This window comes from Danio rerio, chromosome 7 (assembly GCF_052040795.2).
Source record: "Danio rerio strain M-AB ecotype USA chromosome 7, GRCz13ab, whole genome shotgun sequence".
Taxonomy (NCBI): Eukaryota; Metazoa; Chordata; class Actinopteri; order Cypriniformes; family Danionidae; genus Danio; species Danio rerio.
This window is the reverse complement of record NC_141027.1, coordinates 41,801,034-41,825,364: the sequence shown is the minus strand read 5'-3', so window position 1 is coordinate 41,825,364 and position 24,331 is coordinate 41,801,034. Positions and strand designations below refer to the sequence as shown.

General features: G+C 37.0%; 1 protein-coding gene across 2 annotated transcripts; it reads left to right on the top strand.

Annotated features, from left to right (window-relative positions):
• The first annotated feature begins 1,538 nt into the window (after nucleotides 1–1,538).
• nfx1 (nuclear transcription factor, X-box binding 1) lies at nucleotides 1,539–22,919 on the top strand. Of its 2 annotated transcripts, XM_087261628.1 has the most exons (24): nucleotides 1,539–1,633; nucleotides 2,158–3,054; nucleotides 4,206–4,370; nucleotides 5,222–5,299; nucleotides 5,462–5,567; nucleotides 6,406–6,477; nucleotides 7,107–7,246; nucleotides 7,345–7,444; nucleotides 7,694–7,911; nucleotides 10,556–10,653; nucleotides 10,737–10,767; nucleotides 10,868–10,950; nucleotides 11,038–11,146; nucleotides 13,294–13,413; nucleotides 13,513–13,592; nucleotides 13,738–13,968; nucleotides 15,935–16,008; nucleotides 16,299–16,397; nucleotides 16,709–16,750; nucleotides 16,858–16,950; nucleotides 17,571–17,637; nucleotides 17,731–17,876; nucleotides 19,211–19,315; nucleotides 22,429–22,919. In XM_087261628.1, exons 1-24 carry the CDS (start codon nucleotides 1,612–1,614, stop codon nucleotides 22,502–22,504), a joined length of 3,252 nt encoding a protein of 1,083 aa, XP_087117754.1. In that variant the 5' UTR covers nucleotides 1,539–1,611; the 3' UTR covers nucleotides 22,505–22,919. The 2 variants fall into 2 exon arrangements, 1 of the variants encoding a protein (XP_087117754.1); XR_015496036.1 differs by lacking the exons at nucleotides 16,299–16,397; nucleotides 16,709–16,750; nucleotides 16,858–16,950; ... (2 more) ...; nucleotides 19,211–19,315; nucleotides 22,429–22,919 and having other exon boundaries at nucleotides 13,738–14,142; nucleotides 14,273–15,971.
• Nucleotides 22,920–24,331: the final 1,412 nt, after the last annotated feature.

Sequence of the window (24,331 nt, the reverse complement as noted above, 5' to 3'; positions counted from 1 at the left end):
ATATATATATATATATATATATATATATATATATAATGATGATAATGAATTGATGATGTTTCCAACTATTATTTTTTTATTATAAAGTTTACATTATATCACTTTACAAGCCCAGGAGTAAGACACTTTTAAACCAAAACTGTTCCCAATCTGTCACCAAATATATTATTCCAAAAAACTGCAAGCAGGTAAAGAGAACTTTTAATAACTAAGTGAATATCTGTGTTTGACATAAAACTGCAAGAGATTGGACAACAAAAATGTGCTGTCAAAAAGAAAAAAATCTAAAGAACCTTTAGGGACAGATTTGGCCAAAGGTACTGTATACAAACAGGGATTGCACCAAAAACAATGGCACATTCTTTGGGGGGAACTGGAAAAGAAAACCGAAGCATAAATGTTTCATTTAAGAAAGGGACACCACTATGGAGGACAAAACCTGCAAAAACAATGAATTAATTAATATGGAAATTAATTAATTAATTAATTAATCCACAAAATCCTGCATAAATAAATTATATAAATAGTGTGGGCAGATTATTAATTTAAAAACTACTTGGATGTTGAGAGCATAAGAAAATGCTAAACTGAAAGTAGATTTTCCCACTTTCACACCACACTATCATGTATTCATGTATTTACAGGAATTTGCAGATTTATTTAACATTTATTTGTTTATTTGTATATTTAGTTATTTATTGATTTATTTATTTATGCTGGAATTTGTGTATTTATTCATTCATTTTTTTATTTCTTTGTGTATTTGTTTATTGTTTTGTTAATGCATGAATTAGTGTATTTATTTATTTATTCATTTATTTATTTACCCATTTATTTATTTGTGTATTTATTTATGTGTGAATTTGTGTATTTATTTATTAATTCATTTATGTATTTGCATATTTATTTATTGTTTTAATTATGCAGGAATTTGTGTATTTATTTATTTGCATATTTATTTATTGTTTTATTCATGCAGGATTTGTGTATTTATTTACTTATTTATGCAGGAATTTGTGTATTTATTTATTTGCATATATGATTTTTATTGTTTTATTTTTGCAGGAATGTATTTATTTATTTTTGCAGGAATTTGTGTATTTATTAATTTGCATATTTATTTGTTTATTGTTTAATTTATGCATGAATTTGTGTATTTATTTATTTAATTCATTTATATATTTGCCTATTTATTTATATATTTATTTATTGTGTTTGCAGGTTTCATCCTCCATAAACCACAGTCATCTGAGAGCTTAATAACTAAATTATATTTTTATTAAACCAGTTATTTAAAAAAGAGATTTACTTTCATACCTAGTATTTTTATTGTTCTAAATAAAATAGGTACAAAAAGCAAAATATAATTATATGAAAGGGACCAAAAAATCTATAAGGTATTCAGATTATTTGCATAGAACTGTGACGCTGCAGTCACGTGTCTTGCCGTCAGCGAGCGCTGATTGGACGAGCAGTTTCAGAACGACTAGCAGAACTCAGGCGGTGTAGTTTATAAACAAGGGCCTACTCTTTTTATCGGCTTCTCGGTTATTATTATTTGCTTAATAGATCTGAGGAAATCTCATCTAAATTGCCCCGAGTTCCGGCTGAATGGCAGAAGCCTCAGTTACAGGTAAGCGATATTGGCTGTTTTCCTCTTAACGGCTAACGTTAGCTGTGAAGAAGTGAGCGTGTTTATGATCCTGGCCATATACACAGCCTCTAACCTAGCCATATCAAAAATAAAATAGAATACAAATGTGTTTTATCACTTGTTACCCGAATTTACTTAGCCGTTTAGCAATTTATATTTTATCATCGTCACGTTACCAAGTCTATTATGACGAAGTGGAAGTAGTTTTGTCATTCTGTGACAAGATAAAAGCACGAAAGAGTGTCGTTAAATGTATAAATCATATTCATATCTAACGTTAGTAGATTAATTTTGTAGCAGTCGACTGGAAAACAGGTGATGTCTTTTATCTTTGTCATGTGATGTTACAGCGTGTTGCAGAAATAGCTGAGTCAGTAAGCACACACTGACTGTACAGTGCGTGTAAGACAATCATGACTGTATAGATAACGTAACGCTTCACTAAAAAAAAAAAAGTCAAAGTGCAAAAAAAAACATGCTAACCGTTTGATTTTCACTTTTAGACACATCAAAGTTGAATCCAGAGTCTGCAGAGTTTGTTCCAAAGGCTAAACTCAATCAGCCCGACTCTAGAAGAAGTTACAGACAGTCAAACCACTATCAGGACTGGAGGGCGAATCATGTTAGGCCTCACCATCACCTTAGACAATCCAATGCAGCTAATCATGGCGGCAATGAGTTCGAAAACCCTACTGATAATGCATTACCCTCTCCTGAACCAGCCTTCAGAGGAGGCTTAAGAGGCAGAGGCAGAGGAGGAAGACCAAGAGGAGGACGAGGTAATGGTGACACTGACCGTCGACTTCAGAGCCAGAGATGGATAAAACCAGTCAGTGATCGTGGTCATGATCGACCTAATACACCCACTTCTAATAGATCAACAGATGAGGAGAATAAAGAAAGAGCAACCTTTGAAGTCGATGTAAGAGAGCCTTATCGAGACAACCGATGGAAGAAACCCAATAAAGCAAGAGCTGAGAGGTTGATGAAGGAGCCTATGTCCAGAGACCAGGAGGAAAACCTAGAAAACCAGGCTGCAGGAAAAGACACAAAGCCTGTAGCTGTTTATGAACACCCCGAGCCTGAGCAGAGGAACCATAAGGGATGGAGGGGTGGCGAACACCGTATGCAGCCCAATTTCCGGAGGAAAGGACCAGGCCCTAGCCATGGAATTGAGGGTAACTGGAGAGAGAGGGAACCTGTTCAGATGAAAGAGGACGAGAGGAGAGGGGCTGAAGAGGAGGGTGAGAGACCCGAGGAGGCCAACAGGAATAGAAGGGGAATGAGGGGAAAACAGCCACCACTTCAGAATCCAGGTCCTAAGAGAGGTGGAGGTCCTGAGCGAAGAACAGGACCGGTGAAACGCATAGAACCTCCCAAAAGCAAAGAAACACAGACAGGTGAGGTGATCTGCATGCTTGTTACTACTGCACTACAGATTGTTAAACTACAGATTCTCTGTGGCATACCGTTTGACTTTTTACATCAGCAATTTATTTTCACCATAGGCTGCCATTAAAATCTAAATGTTGATATCAAGAATTGATTTCTTTCATTGTTTATATCAGAAATGTAATTGTCAGCTATTGAATTGCTACTAGTAAAATGTTTGTTTTTGATGTGTGCCACTAATGGCAATGTTAAATTCTGATATCATGAAAGTAATTGTTACTAGTGAATTGATTAATTCTAAATATAAGAAATTACTTTTTTGCTGATTCATGAATTGCTGATGTCAAAAATACTTTAGATATGTATAACAAATGTAGCATGTTGAAATATAGATTCAGATATTAAGAATTGACATTTTGAATTTTTGATATCAGGAATTGAAATTTTTACTAGTAGCAATCTAAATATTGATATCAACAATTCAGTTCTTGATATCAAGAATGCTGATCATGGATTCAAACAATTAAATTGTTGATATGAAAAATGTATATCCTGAGAATGAATAAAAGTCAAAATGGCTGGATAATATGAATAGTTGATATCAACAATTCATACACAGCAGTTTTTACATATTTGTTCTCAGGAAATGCATTCTTGATCTCACTGATCTTATTAATTCTTGATAGTTCAAATTTAACAAACATTTAATTGTGGTCAAGAATTTAATTGTTGATAATAGGAGTTACATTTAATTGCATTTTTATATCAGTTTATAAAAACAACTATTCAGTTCTTGATATGTCAGATTCAATTCTTGATATCAATAATTCAGTTCTTGATGTAAGTAAAAAATATGTATTTCTTGTTATCAAAAATGTAATTGTTGATATTAACGATTCGGTTCTTGATATCAACAATTCATATACAGTCGTTTTGACTTTTTTTTTTTTCAGGATATGCATTCTTGATATCATCAATTCAATTTGATATTAAGAATTGAATTGTTTTAATAGAATTGTTAATTGTATTCATTTGTTGTCACATGGCATGAATTTTGCATGGACTGTCATTTTTTGCTACCTCTGTAGTGAAATTTAATTTTCAGAGACTCTTGACTTGCTTTTTTAACCTCTTCAAAATTGTGTTTTGGCATATATAGGTTGTCTAATTGAGCAGCTGACAGAGGAAAAGTATGAGTGTATGGTCTGTTGTGAAGTGATTCGGGTCATGGCTCCGGTTTGGAGCTGCCAGAGCTGTTTCCATGTATTCCACCTTAACTGCATCAAGAAATGGGCCCGCTCCCCTGCATCTCAAGCTGATGGTGGTATGTCAGCCACTTCTCTCACTGTATACAGGACTTATTTAGTTCAGATTTCTAAATTTAAAAAAAATAATCGCCAGTTGGTAGAATGCTGCCATTAAAAGTTCCAGTTCACATAAAGGCTAATGCTTAGGACTGCTTAATATCCGTAGTCAGATCAACCTGAAAGATTCACTTTTTGCTAGTTTAGCTTATAAAGTCATAATATTAACAATACATTTTATTTGTAATGCACTTTTCCAAATGTGCTACAACAGTAACAAAAATAAATGCAGTGACCTTTATACTGCAGTTTGGGACAGATATTGTTTATTTGAAGTATGACAGGCAGTTTTTGGAGCTCTCATATTTCTTGCTTTTTCTAGACAGAGGGTTAACTTTAATGGTGTATTAGTTCATGTATTTACTAGCATGAACAAAACATTTACTACAGTATTTGTTCATCTTTGTTAAAGTTAGATGATGATAATACGTTATTGTTTAGTTTATATTAGCTCACCATGATTAACTAATTTAACAAGCTCAACTTTGGATTTTAATAATGTTTTAGTAAATGTTGAACAGTGATTAACAAATATTTAGTTCATATTAGTACATGCATTAACTAATGGGCCATTATTTTAAAATGTTACCGATAAAGTTTGGCCTTGCATGCCCAAAATAGCTACCCAAAGGTGTTACAAAGACGTCTGTTGAGTGAGCTTTAGTCAGTGTAGAGTTCAGTTTTGTTTATATAGGCTGACTACTGTGTAAATGATTTCCCTTTTCTTAATAAAAAAAAAATCGAATGCAGTATGTTTACCCTCTGACAACTTAAAGTTTAATAACAAATTGAAATGGCTGAATCTTTACAGATAGCAGTGAAGGTTGGCGTTGTCCTGCATGCCAGCACGTGGCACTGAAAGCTCCAAATTCATATACCTGCTTCTGTGGTAAGGTTATTCTTAACAACTTGCTCACATACTATTTTATCTCCTCTGTGAATCTCTGGTCATTTATACAAATTATAATGCAGCTTTACCTTTTTGATAACTTTCTAATAAATGTTAAGAATTTAGTTTTGGGCTTTTCAGTCACTTCTTTTTAATGTACAGGGAAGGTGAGCAATCCTGAGTTCCAGCGCACTGAGATCCCTCATAGCTGTGGCGATATGTGTGGTAAAAAGAGAAGTGGAGGAGAATGCAATCACCCCTGTAACATGTAAGAGCCCAGCTCTGCTGCTCCACGGTCAGTGCATTAGCAAGATACGTGGCAATGGTTGGAAAATAAACTAGTGGTGTGAAAGCAAAAAGTCTCAAGTAACACTCTTACAGAGTAATGTCTGGTTAACCTGAAACCAGTTAAATTATAAATTACAACCGTCTTTTCAATCTCGTTGTGATGTATATCTGAAAGAAACATGCTTTCTATAGACAAAAAGTAGGGCAGGATTTTGTCCATTGGAAATTGGTTGTTTTTTTTATTAAAATGAATAAATAAATAAAAACAAAGGTGGTCATTGTAATAAAACAATAAAAATTGCAAATAAAAATAACAAAATATGATCTTATATGATTAGTAGTCATCCAGACAAAGCACTTTGTGCACATTTATAATTTCATCTATATTTATGTTATTTGTAAAGTTTCACAAACTTAATTTCGAGAGGAGCACATGATAAGATCGATTGCAGCTGGTCTCTCAACTGTAATCATTAGTAAGCCAATCAGATTAATCCAAACTCACTATAAGTAGCCTGGCTTAACCTAATCCCTTATCTTCGTTTTCCCAAGAAACCCCCCCATCCACCCCATCTCCCCTTTCCTGTTTTACCAGGGGGAGCTCTTAAAAACTACCTGATCTCGTACCCTCTTTACATGCTCAATGACCAGGCGGGAGCCCTGGGCGCAATTATCTCCGAGCTTAGGGTTCTTTCCCGGACAGCATGCCAAACCTGCTATTATTATCAAACAATATCTAAGTGCGAACTCTTGAAATAATTTTTATCAGTTCAGTTTTGATATTCTAGCCTGATAACAGCTTTTCTTTCTCACTGTAGCTTGTGCCATCCTGGACCCTGCCCACAATGCCCGGCTTTTATCACCAAGTCCTGTGTTTGTGGAAAAATGAGGTACTTTTGTCTGACTAACTCTATATTGGGGCTGCACGATATACAAAAAAATGATTGTTATTGCGATAATAGTACATGCAATATTCTTATCACAGAGAAGTGCAATAAAATATGTTGATTTTATGTGCCAAACATTTATGTGCTGCATGCATATATTGATTATTCAGATCTGACCAATCAGATGAGGTCTTTACTATCTTTATCCTTGCCTCTGCAGTAGGTGATGTTAGTTGAACAAAGAGCTGAAATAAATATCAATACCAATAAATTTACCAATGCAGGCAAACAAGAGAGCAAAATGACAACAGCCAATAAGAATCCGAATTTTTGCACACGTTTTCAGTCATTCATGGTGTTTTCAAGTCTAAATGTTAAAACCTTGACACTTTTTTATTGTTGTTTTGTTGTTGTTTTTTTAGATTTAAATAGCTAAGTAAAACATATATTATCTGTTTATTTTAGTATGAACATTACTTACTTGAATTGGAATTTTTGATTTTGTATTGTTAGAAATGTTATCACAGCACTCAACATTACATATTTATCCAGTATCATGCAGCCCTACTGTATATGTAGTACATTCTGGAGATATTTGCTGGCCAAACAGCTTCATTTTCCTGTGTCTGCAGTAAGCAGGTGCGTTGTAGTCAGACAGGACCTCTGCTTTGTGAGGAAGTTTGTGGGACTCTTCTGAACTGCTCGCAGCACTCCTGTGCACAGGTGTGCCACTCAGGACCATGCCAACCCTGCCAACTTCGTGTCCAGCAAGGTCAGTAGTCTTTCTACCATTGAGTTGCTTTTAGAGTATGTTCTCTTATCGAATGGTATACACTGTAATTCTCCTATTCTGTCTTTGTACCTGCGCAGTCTGCTTCTGCGGTGTGGTGTTCAGAGAGGTGGCATGTGGCACTGATTCTAAGAAGTTTGATGGATCAGGATATTTCTCCTGTTGCAAGCCTTGTGGAAAGTATGTACTAATGTCAAATCTGCTTTCTTGTTCATGTGTGAAAATAATCATTTTACAGGATTCATGTATGCAGAGCTTTAAAGTCTTAAATAACTGAACTGTTTTTGTCCTTTTTAATAATGCAGTAGTTTTATTTATTTGAGCCTGTTTGTCCTTTAGTTGTTTTCTACAGAATCTTTTGTCCAATTTAGTTTGCATCCTTTTTAAGAAAATGTTTGTGAGCTCTTATCTTTCAATGTCCTAATGTAGAATGCTAGATTGCCAGTCCCATCGCTGTCAGCAGTCTTGCCACCCTGGAGAGTGTCAGCCATGCCCTCTCAGCCCCAAGCTGGTGCGCAGTTGTTCATGTGGACAGACTCCCCTCTCTAAGCTTCTAGATCTTGGCTACCCTGAGAGAAAGGCCTGCACTGACCCGATCCCTTCATGTGGAAAGACCTGTAACAAGCCACTGCCATGTGGAGATGCAGGTATGCGTCTGATTTAGGCCCATTTCTTTTGTTGAACTGATTCAGCTCTTTTTCTGTTTGGAAACAGTTAGCACAAACTCTAAAGACACTAATTTATTTTCCAAACCCTACATTTATTTTCATATACAGCTAGCAGTTTCAAATAATTTGGCAAACATCAATTATTTGAAATATATAATGTTTTTGCTCATTGAACATTTTTCTTTCATGCATCGCTGTAGAATTGGGAGTAAATGCTTGAAAGTAATTTTCAGTTTCATGTTGTGTGTGTCAGATACCAATTATCCATTGATTCATTTTCTTTTACGGCTTAAGGCTGGTTTGTACTTCTACATCAAGTGCACATGTATGATACAGCGCAGCCTACACATAGCTCTTGCTGTGGCCGTTGGCGTCACTGATGCACACCTCTTAAAAAATGTAACTACACGTCGCACCAACGCGTAGCGAAAGCTCTGTGATTGCTCTGCTTGGTAGCGCTGATGAGTGTTTCGCAAGCCCGATGGAGCGAGTGTTTACAAGTGTGGAGTCCTGTGAAGGAGCTCCGAATGGAAAGTTTTGTCTTATGGTTAAGGTTGTTGCACATCCGCTGGTTCCAGCCTCAAAATGAGCGAATTTGAGCCACTTGTACATTAAAGGGCTATGAAACCCCCTCATTTCAGCAGGGTGTTTTCACACCTCTACTTTGGAAAAAGCCAGAAAAGTGGGCATGTCCAGCTCTGTTTAGGGGGGAGTGTCGGAGAAGCAAAAGAGGGATGGTGTGGGAGTGTCGATTTGACCACGTGCTGAGTTTCAGTCAAAACACACACACACAGAGGAGAAAGTGACTGTGTTTACGTGGACATCTGTAATCGAGTTATTTGCCAAATTATTAAATGGTGGACTAACTGCAGTTTGGCTCTTTCATTCAGGGAATTAATTCGTGCCCCTCGTGACAGACGAGGTATTTAATTCAAGGAACTGCTGTAAGCGTTTATTTTTCATGCAATGTTTGATACTGCACGGCGAATGAGAGAGAAAAAAAAAACTCTGCATTTCTCTGTAACTTAGATGCACTCGGCAGGTAAGCCGTGTGTGTTATTCCGGTCACAAAATGCAGTGAAAATCCTAAACGACGGTAATAGTTTGGTTGTGGTGCTAACATGTTTACACTCGGTGTAATAGTTAGTTCGATACGAACAAACTGAATAAACAAAGAGCACTAGTCGCTTACTTACCAAATCTGTAGAGACAGGACAATCAACACCAACTAGAGCCGCGTCTTTATTAAGAGGAGACGAGAAGCGAATCCGGATCTCCATTTGCAGAAGAGAAAAGCTCGGGTAAACAATGTTCCTTAGACACGCAAGTTATTGTTGTTGCGCGTCGCATAGACTGTAATCCACACGTAATTCCAGCTGTGCTCTCACAGAGAGAAAATGAAAACAAAACTTCACTTTAGCAAATTATGAAAGCAACTCTGCACGCTTGTTTTGCCAACACAATGTGGCATCTCTGCCGTGACGCCATCTACACTGTAACATTAATGTTAAGTTAAAGTTGCACAATAGAGCGCGCTGATTGGTTTGAACCAAGTCTTACTCGTGCATTAATGCAGCACACTCAGAGACGTAATAGGGTACACCCAGGTACAGACGTTCTGTCTACACACTGGAATACATGCTAAGACCTCATGGCCGTGACCCAGCTTCAAAAATTTGTTTCAAACCGGAAGTACGAATTTGCTCGAAATAACGCAAAAACTACCAATTTTCACTTTTTAGTTAAATATAGGTGTCCTAATAGTGTTTTTAGCAGTGTGGGACACATATACGACTGTCAACAGCTCAAAAAATGTGTTTTGATGTTTCGTGACCCTTTAAGGAAGCATTCAGAAAAAACAAAACACCTGCGAAGAAACTCAACACAGAGGAACATAAACACCTCACTGCCAGCTAGCATTTCAGAAGTGTTATTGCAGAAAGAACACAAACAGCGCACAGTATAAATAATAAATGCACGGCTACGCACAAGGCATGCGCTGTGGGTCACGCCGATCACTCGATGCTGAAGTATAAACCAGTCTTTAGTCCCTTTATTAATCTGGGGTCGCCACAGCGGAATGAACCACCAACTTATCCAGTATTTGTTTTACGCAGTGGATGCCTTTCCAGCTGCAACCCATCACTGGGAAACATCAATACACTTTCATTTACACACATACCCAATTCACCTATACCACGTCTTTGGTCTGTGGGGGAAACCGGAGCACCCGGAGGAAACCCACGCGAACACGGAAAGAACATGCAAACTACACACAGAAACGCCAACTGACCCAGCCAGGGCACAAACCAGCGACCTTCATACTATGAGGTGATTGTGCTACTCACTGCGCCACCATGCTGCCCCTTTGCCAATTATGATTGCTAAATTTTTGTCATGTCATTTACAACACAAGAATAATGTCAGGCTCTGCACTTAGCTTTCAGATTAGTCAGCAGCAGCTATTACTAGTTTTGTATAGATTGTTTTTATGAACAATTTTCTTCAGATGGATCTTACTAAATTTGGGCTGATATCATTGAATCGAAACCAGTTACAACATCATAAAGTGGAATATTTTCAACACTAAACTGTTCTGATTTTCCTTTTGTGTGATCTGCAGATTCTGTCCACTTGTGTGAAAAGCTCTGCCATGAGGACAGCTGTGGACCCTGCTCACTGACCTCCTCTATTAAATGCAGATGTGGCAGCAACACCAAGGTCAGACGGTTTTACAACTGCTCAAAGCTGAGAACATTTCTGAAAACTGCTGATCTAATTTTTAATCTCTTCTTACTTTATAGGAAGTTCCTTGTGCAGCCATTCAGACTGAAGGTAAGGCTTTGGCTTAGTACAGAACAACAGGGCAGCTGTTTATTTAATTATTTAGTTGTGTACTGTATCAGTTGTAATGCTAATATTCTGCCCCCTACAGAGGACATGGTGTTTACCTGTGAGAAACGCTGCACCAAGAAGCGCTTATGCGGCAGGCACAAGTGTGGAGAGTTGTGTTGTGTGGTAAGTCGTGTTTATTTTCATGACGGTCTAACCTGTGTGCAGTAATCACAAGAAGTATAAGTAAATATTTTTTTCTTCATTTTTCAGGATATGGAGCACAAGTGCTCAATGATTTGTGGTTACAAGCTCAGCTGTGGACTACATCGATGTCAGGACCTTTGCCACCGTGGTAACTGCCAGCCTTGTTGGCAAACAAGTACGTTTTGCATCCTGAGTGATGTCCATGTCTTCTAGGGGTGTACGGATCACATTCCACAATTCAGAACGCACATGACCTGTGGATTAATAACTTTTTAGAACTTGCATCCAACATTTATAGCATTAGCAGAGGAATCGCTTCCCATGTCATTCAAATTAGTATTTAAAAGCATTCGGCTTCCTTGTAAAATATAATGATGACAAAAAAAAGTTGTGATGGGACCTAAATGCTTTCTTAATTAAAGGTGTTTTCTGTCACTTAGCCTGCATTAATGCATTCAGTGCAAAGCTGCACGATTAAACATTAAAAGATCATGATCTCAATTCAAACCCACGCAACATGAATGACAAACAATACTAATTTGCACGTTTAATAATCCTACTAAGTGCTTTTAAGATTCAAATCTGCATTTGATTGAGAGAGATTCAGTTTTTACACTTTTTCAGTTCGTTACAAACAATCAAATAACACAGAAGAACTGGGAGAACAGGGGTCCGTTCTTCGTACGTGGATTACTCGGTTAGCTGGATTTGGATATTGACGATTTGACACGATCCAGGATCGTTTCGTTCTTCAAAGTTGATCCGAGAGTTGTTGTCATAGCAACAGTTCTGCTAGGTCAAACCTGATCGGGAGCAGGTTCAATTCATATAAACAGGATTAGATCGGCTCAGTTCAAGCAAAGATACAGAAATACAGAAAGTATGAACCAAATTCTGATATTTTCTTACAATAGTAGTTATATACACTTGGGAAAATGGTAAATATTTTTTACTATATATATATATATAAAGTTATATTTATAAATAAAATAAATATACATATTGATAAAACTTGTGCAATCTACACCCCTCGAAATGAAAGTACAAAGACTGCCACCTGGTGGTGCAAAGAGAAAAGGTATTGATATGAACTTTTTAGATCGCTTTAGTAAAAATTGTGTATAATAGAAACGCACAATATGTGACTTTTTTTAAAAGCAATAATACATTTCAGCAGTCATAAACATGTTTTGACTGTTAATGCGCCGGTGATTTGATGCTTCACAAAAGTTTCAGTTGCCTTTACCAATATCAAAATGCTTTTGTAAACACCCAGTTATTCTTTACACCGATTAAAAAAACCGGCTACTATAATAAAGAAAAACTTTTCTAAATGTAGAACTAAATACATTGATTTGCATTGAAATACATGATGAATACACTTGACGCATGAAAGCGTAAAGCCTGCAGCTCACAACAAATGTGTAAAGTATTTGCGTATTATATTTAACAAACCGTTTACTGCTAATTTGATGTAATTTTACTCACATGGATAATTGAATATTAATCAGATGATGTCATTACGCTGCTGTGCCGTCAGCCAATCGTTGCATTGCTGATTATGATTTCGAGGATCGATAGATCTGTCCTTCAAAACACACGCAGCGATCTCAGATCAGTTTATCCAGACATTCTAATCTGATTCACGAACTTATTTGAAGAACCAAATTAGCGAGAGAACAGTTATCAAGATTAAAAGATCCAGGATCTGCCAAATCATCTTAGATCTTTTTAGCGAGGTACGAAGAACGGACCCCAGTTTATAGTTCAGATATAAACACTGATGCTTATGGTAAAGATTAAAATCACCATTAAATGGAACTTGATGCTGATGTTGTAGCAATTACATTGTTTAACCAATGGGTGGTAACAAACAACCATCACTGAATGTGTCACTGAATAGGTTTTCAAAAATGATCCACCTATAATGAAACATGAAGTTGTATGTGTGAATTGTTGAATCATTAATTGAAAATAAATATGATGTTAGATGTAGGTTGTCTATATTTAGCAATAGTATCATCAGCATCAGCAGCAAAGATGATTTTTTGTATTTAATATTTTCTTTTTGTCAGCTGGTTCTTTCTTGATTTTTATTTTTATTAAAATAAAGTTATGTTTGTTAAAACCAATGTTTTTTGCAGTGTTATTTTTGTATTAATAGAAAGCAAGTGACATTTGTCTCCTTCAGTTTTTGCTCATCCGAAAAATGGTCTGATCCGTGACTTCGTACATCATTAATGTCTTCAGACCTTCTCTAATGATTCTGGCTTTTAAATCCATCTCCTTTTTTTCACATCCATTCTCTGTGTTTTCTCTAAGGTTTCGATGAGTTGACCTGCTACTGTGGGGAGACTGTGCTCTTCCCGCCCATTCCTTGTGGCACCAGACCTCCTGAATGTAAAAACGTATGTACCCGGGATCATGATTGTGATCACCCAGGTACTTCCACCTCCTCAGACAAGCACACACATACTCCATGACGATGTACATTACTGTGATGCAAACTGTAGCTCAGAATGTTGTTTTTTCCCCCCATAGTGTTTCATTCATGCCATAATGAGGAGAAATGCCCTCCCTGTACTTACCTCACCAAAAAGTGGTGCATGGGTAATCATGAGGTAAAAGACATATTTAAAACATAACAGTCATAATATTTTTACACTTTTTTTTTAATAATAGTAGATTGTTCAAAATGCATCAGATGATGTTGTGCACTTTATTCAAGCTTCCTAACCTCCTTCCTAATATCACATTGCTTTCTAGCAAAGGAGTAACATCCCATGCCACCTGCAGGACATCTCGTGTGGTTTAGTGTGTGAAAAGCTCTTACCCTGTGGTTCTCATCGCTGTAAGAGGATCTGTCACCGTGGGGAATGTCAGGCAGAGGGAGAATGCAAACAGCCTTGCACCCATCCTAGACCTGGCTGTGGGCACCCCTGTGGTGCTCCCTGCCACCCGGGCACCCCCTGCATACCCACTGTCTGCAGTGCCAAGGTACATGCCTGTCCTCAATTAAAATCCGCTGAGCTAGTTATAATCATTTTGGTTCTTAAAGCGCTGCTTTTGTTTCTTCAGCTGTAGACTGATTTCATTCCTTTGACTGCTGAGCTGCAGGGGCTGGTGGTCTGATATATATAATCACTGACAGACATACAGTAAAGATCACAGGTGTCAAACTCAGTTCCAAAAGGGCCGCAGCTCTGCACAGTTTAGTTCCAACCCTAATTAAACACACCTGATCAAACTAATTGAGTCCTTCAGGCTTGTTTGAAACCTTCAGGTAAGTGTGTTGGAGCAGGGTTGGAACTAAACTGTGCAGGGCTTCGGCCCCCCAGGAACTGAGTTTGACACCCCTGGTATAGATTATGTAACATTTTGTGGTGAAGCAACAAATTAATCCGTTCAATTCACGTTTACTTGTATAGCACTTGATGCTCACAATAATGAGAATGTAAATGTTCCAAAGCACATTTATAAAAGGTGCATGTTATTATGTTCAAAATCACAAACAGAAAAAGATAAGGTGTTGTGTATACACTCAGAAGTAAAGGTATACGAGCTGTCTCTGGGGTGGTACCTTTTGAAAAGGTACAAATTTGTACCTAAAAGGTTCATATCTCAAAAGGTACATATTAGTATTTAAAAAGTACAAAAGTGTTCCTTTTAAAATTTTAAGTTACTAATATAGACTTTTGAGGTACCAATATGGACCCTTTAAGTATAAATGTGTACCTTTTCAAAAGGTAGCACAGCAGTGACCGCTCGTGTACCTTTATTTCTGAGAGTGTAGGGTGGCCGCTAAAGCTATTAAGCATATTCATAGTTAATTGCAGTCACAAAATGAAATGTACTTTCTCAGAGCAGTGGTATTTGTGTTTATAGACCATTTTGAGGGATGTAAATAATAACAGTGGTCTTGGCGTATTTCCTGTTTTACATGTTTCATTTCTGTAGTTTCCGAGAATCCAAAAAGAGTGATGTATTGATAAATAATGTCATGATCACTGTTTTAACATTTAAGTTATGATTGAATTTCCTCTTGTTACAGCTATTGAAATAGTTTGATAACAAGCAGGAAATGTTCATGGGCCAATGACATGGCCACATTGCAATTGTATATAATATACCGTTTCCAATGAATTGTGATTAGATCATTACAATAATTAAGAATTTAATTGAGTCTATTGATCAAGATTTTGTTCTGTCCTCACAGGGTTGGCATCATCTCTTCACAGGTCTTGGAACTTACAAATTAAAAGAAGCAAATGGAGAAATAGCGTAGCAGCTCTTCATAATTAGTAATCAAGACTTATTTATGTTAATTTAATAGGAAGTTATTTAGGAAGTAATTTAATACTCACAGTTATGGGATGCATAGGATGTATGCTTTTCTAGAAAGACATGCCTTTATTATAGATTTGTGAAAGGAAAAGAAAAAAGTGCTTACACTATTAATACTTTATAAATAATTTATTATATATGACATTTTGGTCTTATGACCCTTATTAGACATATACACATATAAAAAAGCAACATATTTAAAAAACACTAGACAGTGGATATCAATGGGAGCCATTGGTACAAATTATTGTGTTTTTTTTTTAACTGGATGGTGATTGGCTCGCATTAATAATGATAAGAGTTTGAATTCGAGGATTGATCAAAATAATGTCAAAAACATAATTGGGCAGAGCTGCATTTGTTGGTTGTTTATTTATTTTGATCTCCACCGTTAATACTTGACAAAATCTTTTAAGGTATACACTGTAAAAAAAGCTGGGTTTCACATTATTCCTTCATGTTGTCCAGCTTAAGCTGACTTAATCATTTTTACAAATTTAAGTGAATTGAACGTAAAAAAAAAAAAGCTGTTAGCTGTTTTAAATCATTTTAAATAAGTAGTTTGAACAAGCAAAAGTGTATTATTGACTGTACCAACACTTCTTTTTTCAATCTGTAGGTGGCACTGCAGTGTGACTGTGGCCGCAAAAAAGAAACTGTTCCCTGTGCCGATGCAGCCAGTTCCTACCAAAGGTTAAAACGCACCACATTATTATCTTTTATAGTCATCATTGTAATTTAGTATAGTAGTGATACTAACTGAAGTTGAAGTAGTTAAGCTCAACCTTATATTGATAAATTGGATAAAATTATCATCTAATTCTTCCTTTTTCTCCACTAATCACTGATGTTTGTGCAATAACTGCTAGCCAATACTCCATAAATTAATATGAATTTGAAAATAAGGCAAGCAGAAATTTTCCCATTACTGATATCAATGTTGTTGAAAGGTCAAACAGATTTTTCCTCTCCATATTCTGCAGATATGCTGCTATTTCCGTGGCCAGTAAGCTGTCAGATATGCAGCTCGGGGAATCTGTTGACATTGGACAGCTCACAAAGAAAGAGCAGAAAAAGGCCAGGTAAACTCTCAAACACAAGCTTGATCGACTGCATATTGTTATACTATTCCAGAAGAGAGTGATAAGCAGATCAGTGTTTACATTATGTAAATGGCAACATTAGAAGTCTTTGCGATATCTGACCAGTTTAAAGCTGCACTGAAGAGCAGCAGGGTACAGAATTAACTCTCCTCAACCATGAAAACAAAGTGAATATGTTGATTAAACGCATTAGAAGTGGCTGGTAATTTCACAGAGAACTCCATTATAATGCGTGGCTTAAATTAAGTGAGAACTCTCAATAACTTGCTGCTTTTTATTTGGCTCTTTAGATTGGAGTGCGATCAAGAGTGTGCTACCCTGGAGAGGAACAGGTGAACATGAAAACTATGCTTCCTACACAGGTTTTCCCTCGGTCTATGTCTGCGTGTTACTATATGTGTGAGTGCACTGATTTTGATGTTTTTTGTTTTGCCTGTAGGCGGCTTGCTGAGGCCCTGCAGATAGATCCCTCAGTGGATCCCTTCAAGTCAACATCTTCCAAATATACCGACTCTCTCAAAGAGGATGCAAGGTGCTTCAGATTCGAAAATAGTGCAAGAGTGCATCAAGAGTGCACATAAAGCTAGTATGAGGTCTGGCTAATCTCAAATTCTGTGGAAGAGCTCACAATGAAGTTTTCAAACACTTTAATACTCCTGTTGTGTTTTTGAAAACACTTAATGGGTTCACTAGCTGGCCAAATGTATAAATTCTACTGGACTGTTTAAAAAGAAAAAAGAAAGAAATGTGTACGTATGATAGATAGATAGATAGATAGATAGATAGATAGATAGATAGATAGACAGACAGACAGACAGACAGACAGACAGACAGACAGACAGACAGACAGATAGATAGATAGATAGACAGACAGACAGACAGACAGACAGACAGACAGACAGATAGATAATAGATAGACATACATATCAAATAAACTGCTCTGTGTTGTTGTTTTTTTTTTTTTTTGAACAGATATTTATGTATGTTAATGTATAGAGCTTGTTTTTTGTTATGACCCAACATTCCAAGTAACTGTACTAGAAACAGAGTTTGGAAGACAAGTTAAAAACTGAAGTGTAGAAATATACACACAAAACATCTATTGTTTAGTCTACTACAGAACACTCATACATATTTTTTCCTACTGTTCAGGAAAGATTTTAAGTTTGTCAGTGAAATCGAGGAAGAGATTAGGAATTTGGTTGAACTGGCTAACAAGGTGAGACCCAAACCAACAGAATTTTTTTTAAAATGGAGTTCTCAACAACTAGTATCGTTTATTCTGAGCTCTATGTTTGTGTTTTGTCCTCAGGGTAAACAACCTAAAAGGAGTCACTGTTTCCCACCGATGAAGCGTGACCACAGGAGAATTATCCATGAGCTGGCCGAGGTGTACGGCGTGGAAAGCGTCAGCTATGATAATGAACCCAAGCGCAATGTGGTAATCACTGCCATCAGGTCAGCGGAAACTGTGGTTTTAGTTTTGTGTGTGTGTCTGTGTGTGTCTGTGTGTGTCTGTGTGTGTCTGTGTGTGTCTGTGTGTCTGTGTGTCTGTGTGTCTGTGTGTCTGTGTGTCTGTGTGTGTGTGTGTGTGTGTGTGTGTGTGTGTGTGTGTGTGTGTGTGTGTGTGTGTGTGTGTGTGTTTTAAATGTATAGGCTTTGTTCTGGTTACACCTGGCATTCACACTACTATTTCAGTAGTATTTGGCACTCTTTTAACCTTAATTTGATGCATGTATGACTAGGCCTATTACAATAATCAACATATCAACTTATTGCACAACAAATGGACATGACATCAATCATTTTTGGTGATCCACCCATATATATCGCCCATAGATAAACTATTCTAGCAACATTTTAGCTAATTGTGCGACATCTCTATCTATATTGGAGGTGTCAGTATGGTTAGAAAAACACTAGTATTTGCTATAAATTCATGCATTTTTTTGGCTTAGTCCCTTTAATCAGGGTCGCCACAGTGGAATGAACTGCCAATTCCTCCAGCATATGTTTTACACAACGGATGCCCTTTCAGCTGCAATCTATTACTGAGAAACACCCATAGACTCCCATTCACACACATACATCACGGACAACTTGGCTTACCCAATTCGCCTACTGTATAGCGCATGTATTTGGACTTGTGAGGGAAACCGAAGCACCCGGAGGAAACCCACACCAACATGGGGAGAACATGCAAACTCCACACAGAAATACCAACTGACCAGGCCAAGCTTCTAACCAGCGACCTTCTTGCTGTGAGGTGACAGTGCTACCAACTATGCCACCATGCCACCCTTTATTATAAATTTCTTTAGTATATTTAAATGTGGGTGTTTGACAACAGAAAATAGATCCGGTATCAGATATCGCAGCACCTGTTTCTTTTTACCTTGCACTCCTTTGTTAATGTACTATTATTTATTTAGAATATGCTTTTTCACATTCTGATTCCAATGTCTAATTATTAAATAGTTAAAATGACTACTATTAAATGAAATATTCTTAAATAAATTGTGTTCCTTGGAAGAGTGTACTTCCATTGTGATGATATTGTATTGTCACTCTGGAATTATGTAATGAGTGGCATAAAATGGTCTTAAAATGTCAATAATATTGTTTATCGCAATATATTTTGGTGCAATATACTGTATAACAAAAAATAGATATCGTTACTGACGGGCCTATGTGTAACCGTAAAACTTTTTACATAATTCCAAAAGACCAAAACGCCAACCTTTGCTGTGTGGATGTGGCTTTAAACATGATTCTGTTTGTTGTGTGTTCAGGGGGAAATCTGCGTGTCCCAACACTAGTCTGGCTGCTTTGATTTCAAGGGAAAGCTTTACCAGAGCCCCTCCTCCCATTGCCCACATCAAACAACACAACAGCAAGTACGTTCACACTCCTCTCACCACTACACCACTGTGGCAGGCACTTTTTTCCAGGGGTTTCAGTACAGCGTAACCGCTACTACGTCATCGGGTGGGCGTGGTCTATGTGAATTTGCATAGGCCACGGATCATGCGCAGATTGTGAAAACAGCCGTTTGATTCAGATACCTGTACGTATTCGCAGGGGTTTCGTGTCCAATACCTTTTATATGCAGTACAAAATAGCTGTCCTGATCGCAGGTGTTTCATGTGAAGTCAGTGTATGTTATATTAAACAAATTAACTTAAGATACCTCTCAGATTACATTAATACTGTATAACTTAAGATACCTGTCCTCAGGTATCCCAGGGCTTTTGTGTCAAATACTTTATATATCATATACAGTAACATCAGATACCTGTCCTGATCCCAGGGGTTTCATGTATGATCACTTTTATATTATATACAGTAACATCAGATACCTGTCCTGATCTCAGGGGTTTCATGTATGATCACTTTTATATTATATACAGTAACATCAGATACCTGTCCTGATCTCAGGGGTTTCATGTATGATCACTTTTATATATATTAACATCAAATACCTGTCCTGATCCCAGGGGTTTCATGTATGATCACTTTTATATTATATACAGTAACATCAGATACCTGTCCTGATCTCAGGGGTTTCATGTATGATCACTTTTATATTATATACAGTAACATCAGATACCTGTCCTGATCTCAGGGGTTTCATGTATGATCACTTTTATATTATATACAGTAACATCAGATACCTGTCCTGATCTCAGGGGTTTCATGTATGATCACTTTTATATTAGTTAACATCAGATACCTGTCCTGATCCCAGGGGTTTCATGTATGATCACTTTTATATATATTAACATCAGATACCTGTCCTGATCCCAGGGGTTTCATGTATGATCACTTTTATATATATTAACATCAGAAACCTGTCCTGATCCCAGGGGTTTCATGTATGATCACTTTTATATTATATACAGTAACATCAAATACCTGTCCTGATCCCAGGTGTTTCATGTATGATCACTTTTATATTAGATAACATCAGATACCTGTCCTGATCCCAGGTGTTTTGTGTATGATGACTTTAAATAAAAATAGAAAATAAATATGAGTTATGTTAATTAACTAAGATCGAGAAAGAAAAATTAACCACGATTTATTACAGAAAATGTGGTATTTATTTGTTTAAACATGACTGAATACCATATTTTAAACTACAAAAACACGGTTAATCTTACCACAACCATTATTATTTGGTTTAAAATGGAAGTACAAAAGCCCAGAGACAGTAAAACGGAGTAATACGGATTAAAACGAGGTCACCTGTTTTTGCTAATGAAATCTTTAAAATATAACATTATAACAACAAAAAAATAACATGTATGATTGTTTTTTGCTTCGTTATCCACCGCGGTAGGTTCTTTATCCATAATCATCCTGTTTGAAATGACCGCGCTAAAAAAGAACCTGTACTGCGCATGATCGGTGACCTCTCAGTATTTATTTATTTTTTTAAGGGGGCGTTTCCCAAACACCGACCGAGCCACGCCCATTTTACGTCGTGGTAATGAAACCCCTGGAATTTAGTGCATGCCACACCACTGTTCAAAAGCTTTTAGCAGTAGGATTGATTTCATGTGTTTGACGTAGCTGCATGATCCTCTGCATAAATTAAATCAAGAATATGTGGAAAAATGTGATGTGTAAACTTTTTAGTGTTATTTTAAATCATTGTGAAAGCTGAATCAGTGGGAAAGCTGCATTCAGTGCTAGTCTTCAGTTTCACATGGTCCTTCAGAAAATTATATAAATATGCTCGTATTGGGGATTAAGAAATAATTCATATTATGATCACAGCTATAGTTATGTGGCTTAATACTTAGTGTGAATCGTGGGCCTATTTATTAGTATTCCTTGAATAAAAAAAAACCTCAAATGATTTTTACCTTTACTGACAGTTAGCTTTCTGCAACTCTCCCATGATCACCTACTCAAGCTAAGCAGGTCTGCGCCCGGTCAGTACCTGGATGGGAGGCAACATGGGAAAGCTAGGTTGCTTCCATAATTGGTGTTCATGAGAGACGTGGTTGTATACCTAGAACAAGCTTAATAAGCTGGTTTAGGTGTCTTTAATTAGGGTTGGAACCAAAATATGCAGGGCACCGGCCCTCCAGGACAGAGTTTGGACACCCCTGCCCTAGTTTATTGATGAGGGTACTGCTCAGTGAGTGCTGTCTTTCGCATGAGGCAAAGAGCTTAGAATCACCAAGAGGCGACACTCTAGTGTAATTTGGTAAACAGCCACTAGATGGCACAGTAGCCATTTTGTAATGAAAACCTCAATAGAACAACAGCGTTTTTAAAGTGCTGATGATTGTGATAGTAGGTGTTGTATGGTCGTCTTTCAGGTTGTATCCCAGCTTTAATGGTCTATTTAAATAAAAAAACATAAACAAAGCAGCTGCTTGCCATCGCAACAGCAATAAGACCCAATGGACAGCCGATCGCTTTCACTCCAAAATGGCGGAATCCAGGGCTGTTGCAATGGAACTTCCATTCTTGCAATGGAACTGTTCTAAAAAGTGTCGCCTCTCGGTCATTCTAAGCTCTTTGACTGAGGTCCCAACTCTCTGTGGTCATTAAAAATCCCAGGATGTCTTTCAAAAAAAGAGTAGGGGTGTAACCCCGGCATCCTGGCCAAATTTGCCCACTGGCCTCTGTCCGTCATGGTCTCCTTATCATCCCCATATGACAATTGGCTTCATCACTCTGTCTCCTCTCCACCAATCAGCTGGAGAGTGGTGTACAGTCTGGCGCAATATGGCTGCCGTCATGTCATCTAGGTGGATGCTGCACACTAGCGGTGGATGAGGAGATTCCCCCAAAAATGTGTAAAATACTTTGATTGTCCAGACAAAGAGCTATATAAATGTAAGGAATTATTACTTGCTGAATTTTAAAAAAATCATGATGTGTAAAGTCCTGTGGTGAATCCACACTCTTGACACTCATCATAAACGTACTAGTATGAGAGTCAGTTATATCATAACTAATATAATTTTACTTTCACATTTGTTTTTTTCAGGACTGACAATGGCAACTCATGGATGAAAACCTCTAAAGATGAGCCCTCAATTGATTATTTTGATGTGCAGGATTGAAATCAAATTTCATATAGTCACTGTAACCATCTCTCAAAATAAATCTGTCTGAAAACTTTCACTATAGCTTAACATCTCTAAACACAAGTTGTTTACCAAAGAGCATTTAGAAGTTAAATTAGTTTGGTTTCTCTGTACATACTATATATAATGCTGGATGTACTTGTAAACTGAACTTACAATTTTAACTTAATCTGTAAACTTGAAGTTAACAACGAGTGTTAGAAGTGGATGCTAATAGGGTGAAGCTGAACATCGGCATCAAGAAGGTCTGGTAAGAATGTAATTTTACCTTGCCTTGTTAAGGAGGTGGAAATAAAGGAGCAAATGTGCATACCAGCTGTAATAAATACTTCTGGAAGCATGCTACATTTCCTTGAGTGTGAGATTGAATTTAATAAAAGGGGCATCAGCAGTTTCTTGGGTTGATTTTGAGACGTTCTGCTTTCTTCTCACACTAGGAGGAATGATATTGTGATGCGCCATTATAATTTAGCACAGTGTTTCTCAACCACGTTTCTGAAGGACCACCAGCTCTGCACATTTCCATTTCTCCTTAATCAAACACACCTGATTCAGATCATCAGCTCATTAGCAGAGACTGAAGGACCTTCAATGGGTGTGACAGACAAAGGAGACATCCAAAACATGCAGTGCTGGTGGTCCTCCAGGAACGTGGTTGAGAAACACTGTTTTAGCATACACTGACATAATCAACTACTTACATAAACCTCTCCCAAAACACACATGAGCTTCACATGCAAAAATCATATGTAGAAACAACTCATCGTTTTCTGTAAGGGAAACCAAGATCTATGGATACTTTCTCCTAAAGGTGATAATAAGCGCTGGTTAATTCAATTAACGATTACTGAGTTATCTGAAAAAACATTAATTTAAATGTATTTTGTGCAATGTCAATCAAAAAACTAAATAAACTGACACCACATAACTTTATATTCATTTGGAATGCTGCGCTAAAATACAGAAATCAAAAGGCGATTATTTGATGCTTTGGCTAAACATGAAAAATAAAGTGTCAAATATTATACATTACGTTTCGTTTGAGAACAATTATGATTTACCAGACAAATAATGCATGTTTTTCTGCTTAAATCCAGAGGAATTATTTTTGTGACTAGTGTAAAATGAGATTTCTGAGATGACTAAGAACTTAAAGAGAGAGTTTACCCAAAAATGTTAATTCTGTAATTATTTACATGCCTCTGCTTGTGCAAATATATCCGTTTCTTCTGTTGAACACATTTTTAAAAATGTTTGTAACCGGTAACCATCGACTTCCATTGTATTTTTTGCATAGTATGGATGTCAATCGCTTCAGGTTTTCAACATTCTTCAAAAGATCTATTGTGTTCAACAGAAAGAAATGCCATAAAGATTAAGAATCAATTCAATACAAGTAAACTGTCCCGTTAAAAAGAGATCCTGAATTGTTTGAGTGGCACTGACAAAAAGTTCCAGCGCTCAAAGAAATCCGTAAACTTCTTTCTCCACATGAAGATTATTAAATGCTTACATTATAATATTTGACTGAACTGTGCTTTTAAATTTGCCTTGACTCTAGACATGTTTACAGATGTAAAGAACCAAGTCTTGAATTCTTGTAAGAACTTGCAAACTGGTTTGATCTCAGCTTCGCTCCATTTTTTACCATCATCATCATCATGATGTCCAGATATTTGGCGGATTTTTCATGCGCATGCTGCTCACTGGTCATTGAGGCCTGTTCGACAAAGTCCAAACTCGTTTTCAGGGGTCGGCGAGAGTGACTGTACGCTCTCCAGGGGAGCGGCGGGTAATTTGCTG

Bases quoted from the DNA above. Each gene is read 5' to 3' on its own strand.
- nfx1 (XM_087261628.1), top strand. From the start codon at position 1,612: ATGGCAGAAGCCTCAGTTACAG. The intron at 16,009-16,298 runs GTTAAAACGCAC...CATATTCTGCAG, and splicing joins GCAGCCAGTTCCTACCAAAG to ATATGCTGCTATTTCCGTGG. The intron at 17,638-17,730 runs GTGAGACCCAAA...TTTTGTCCTCAG, and splicing joins TGGTTGAACTGGCTAACAAG to GGTAAACAACCTAAAAGGAG.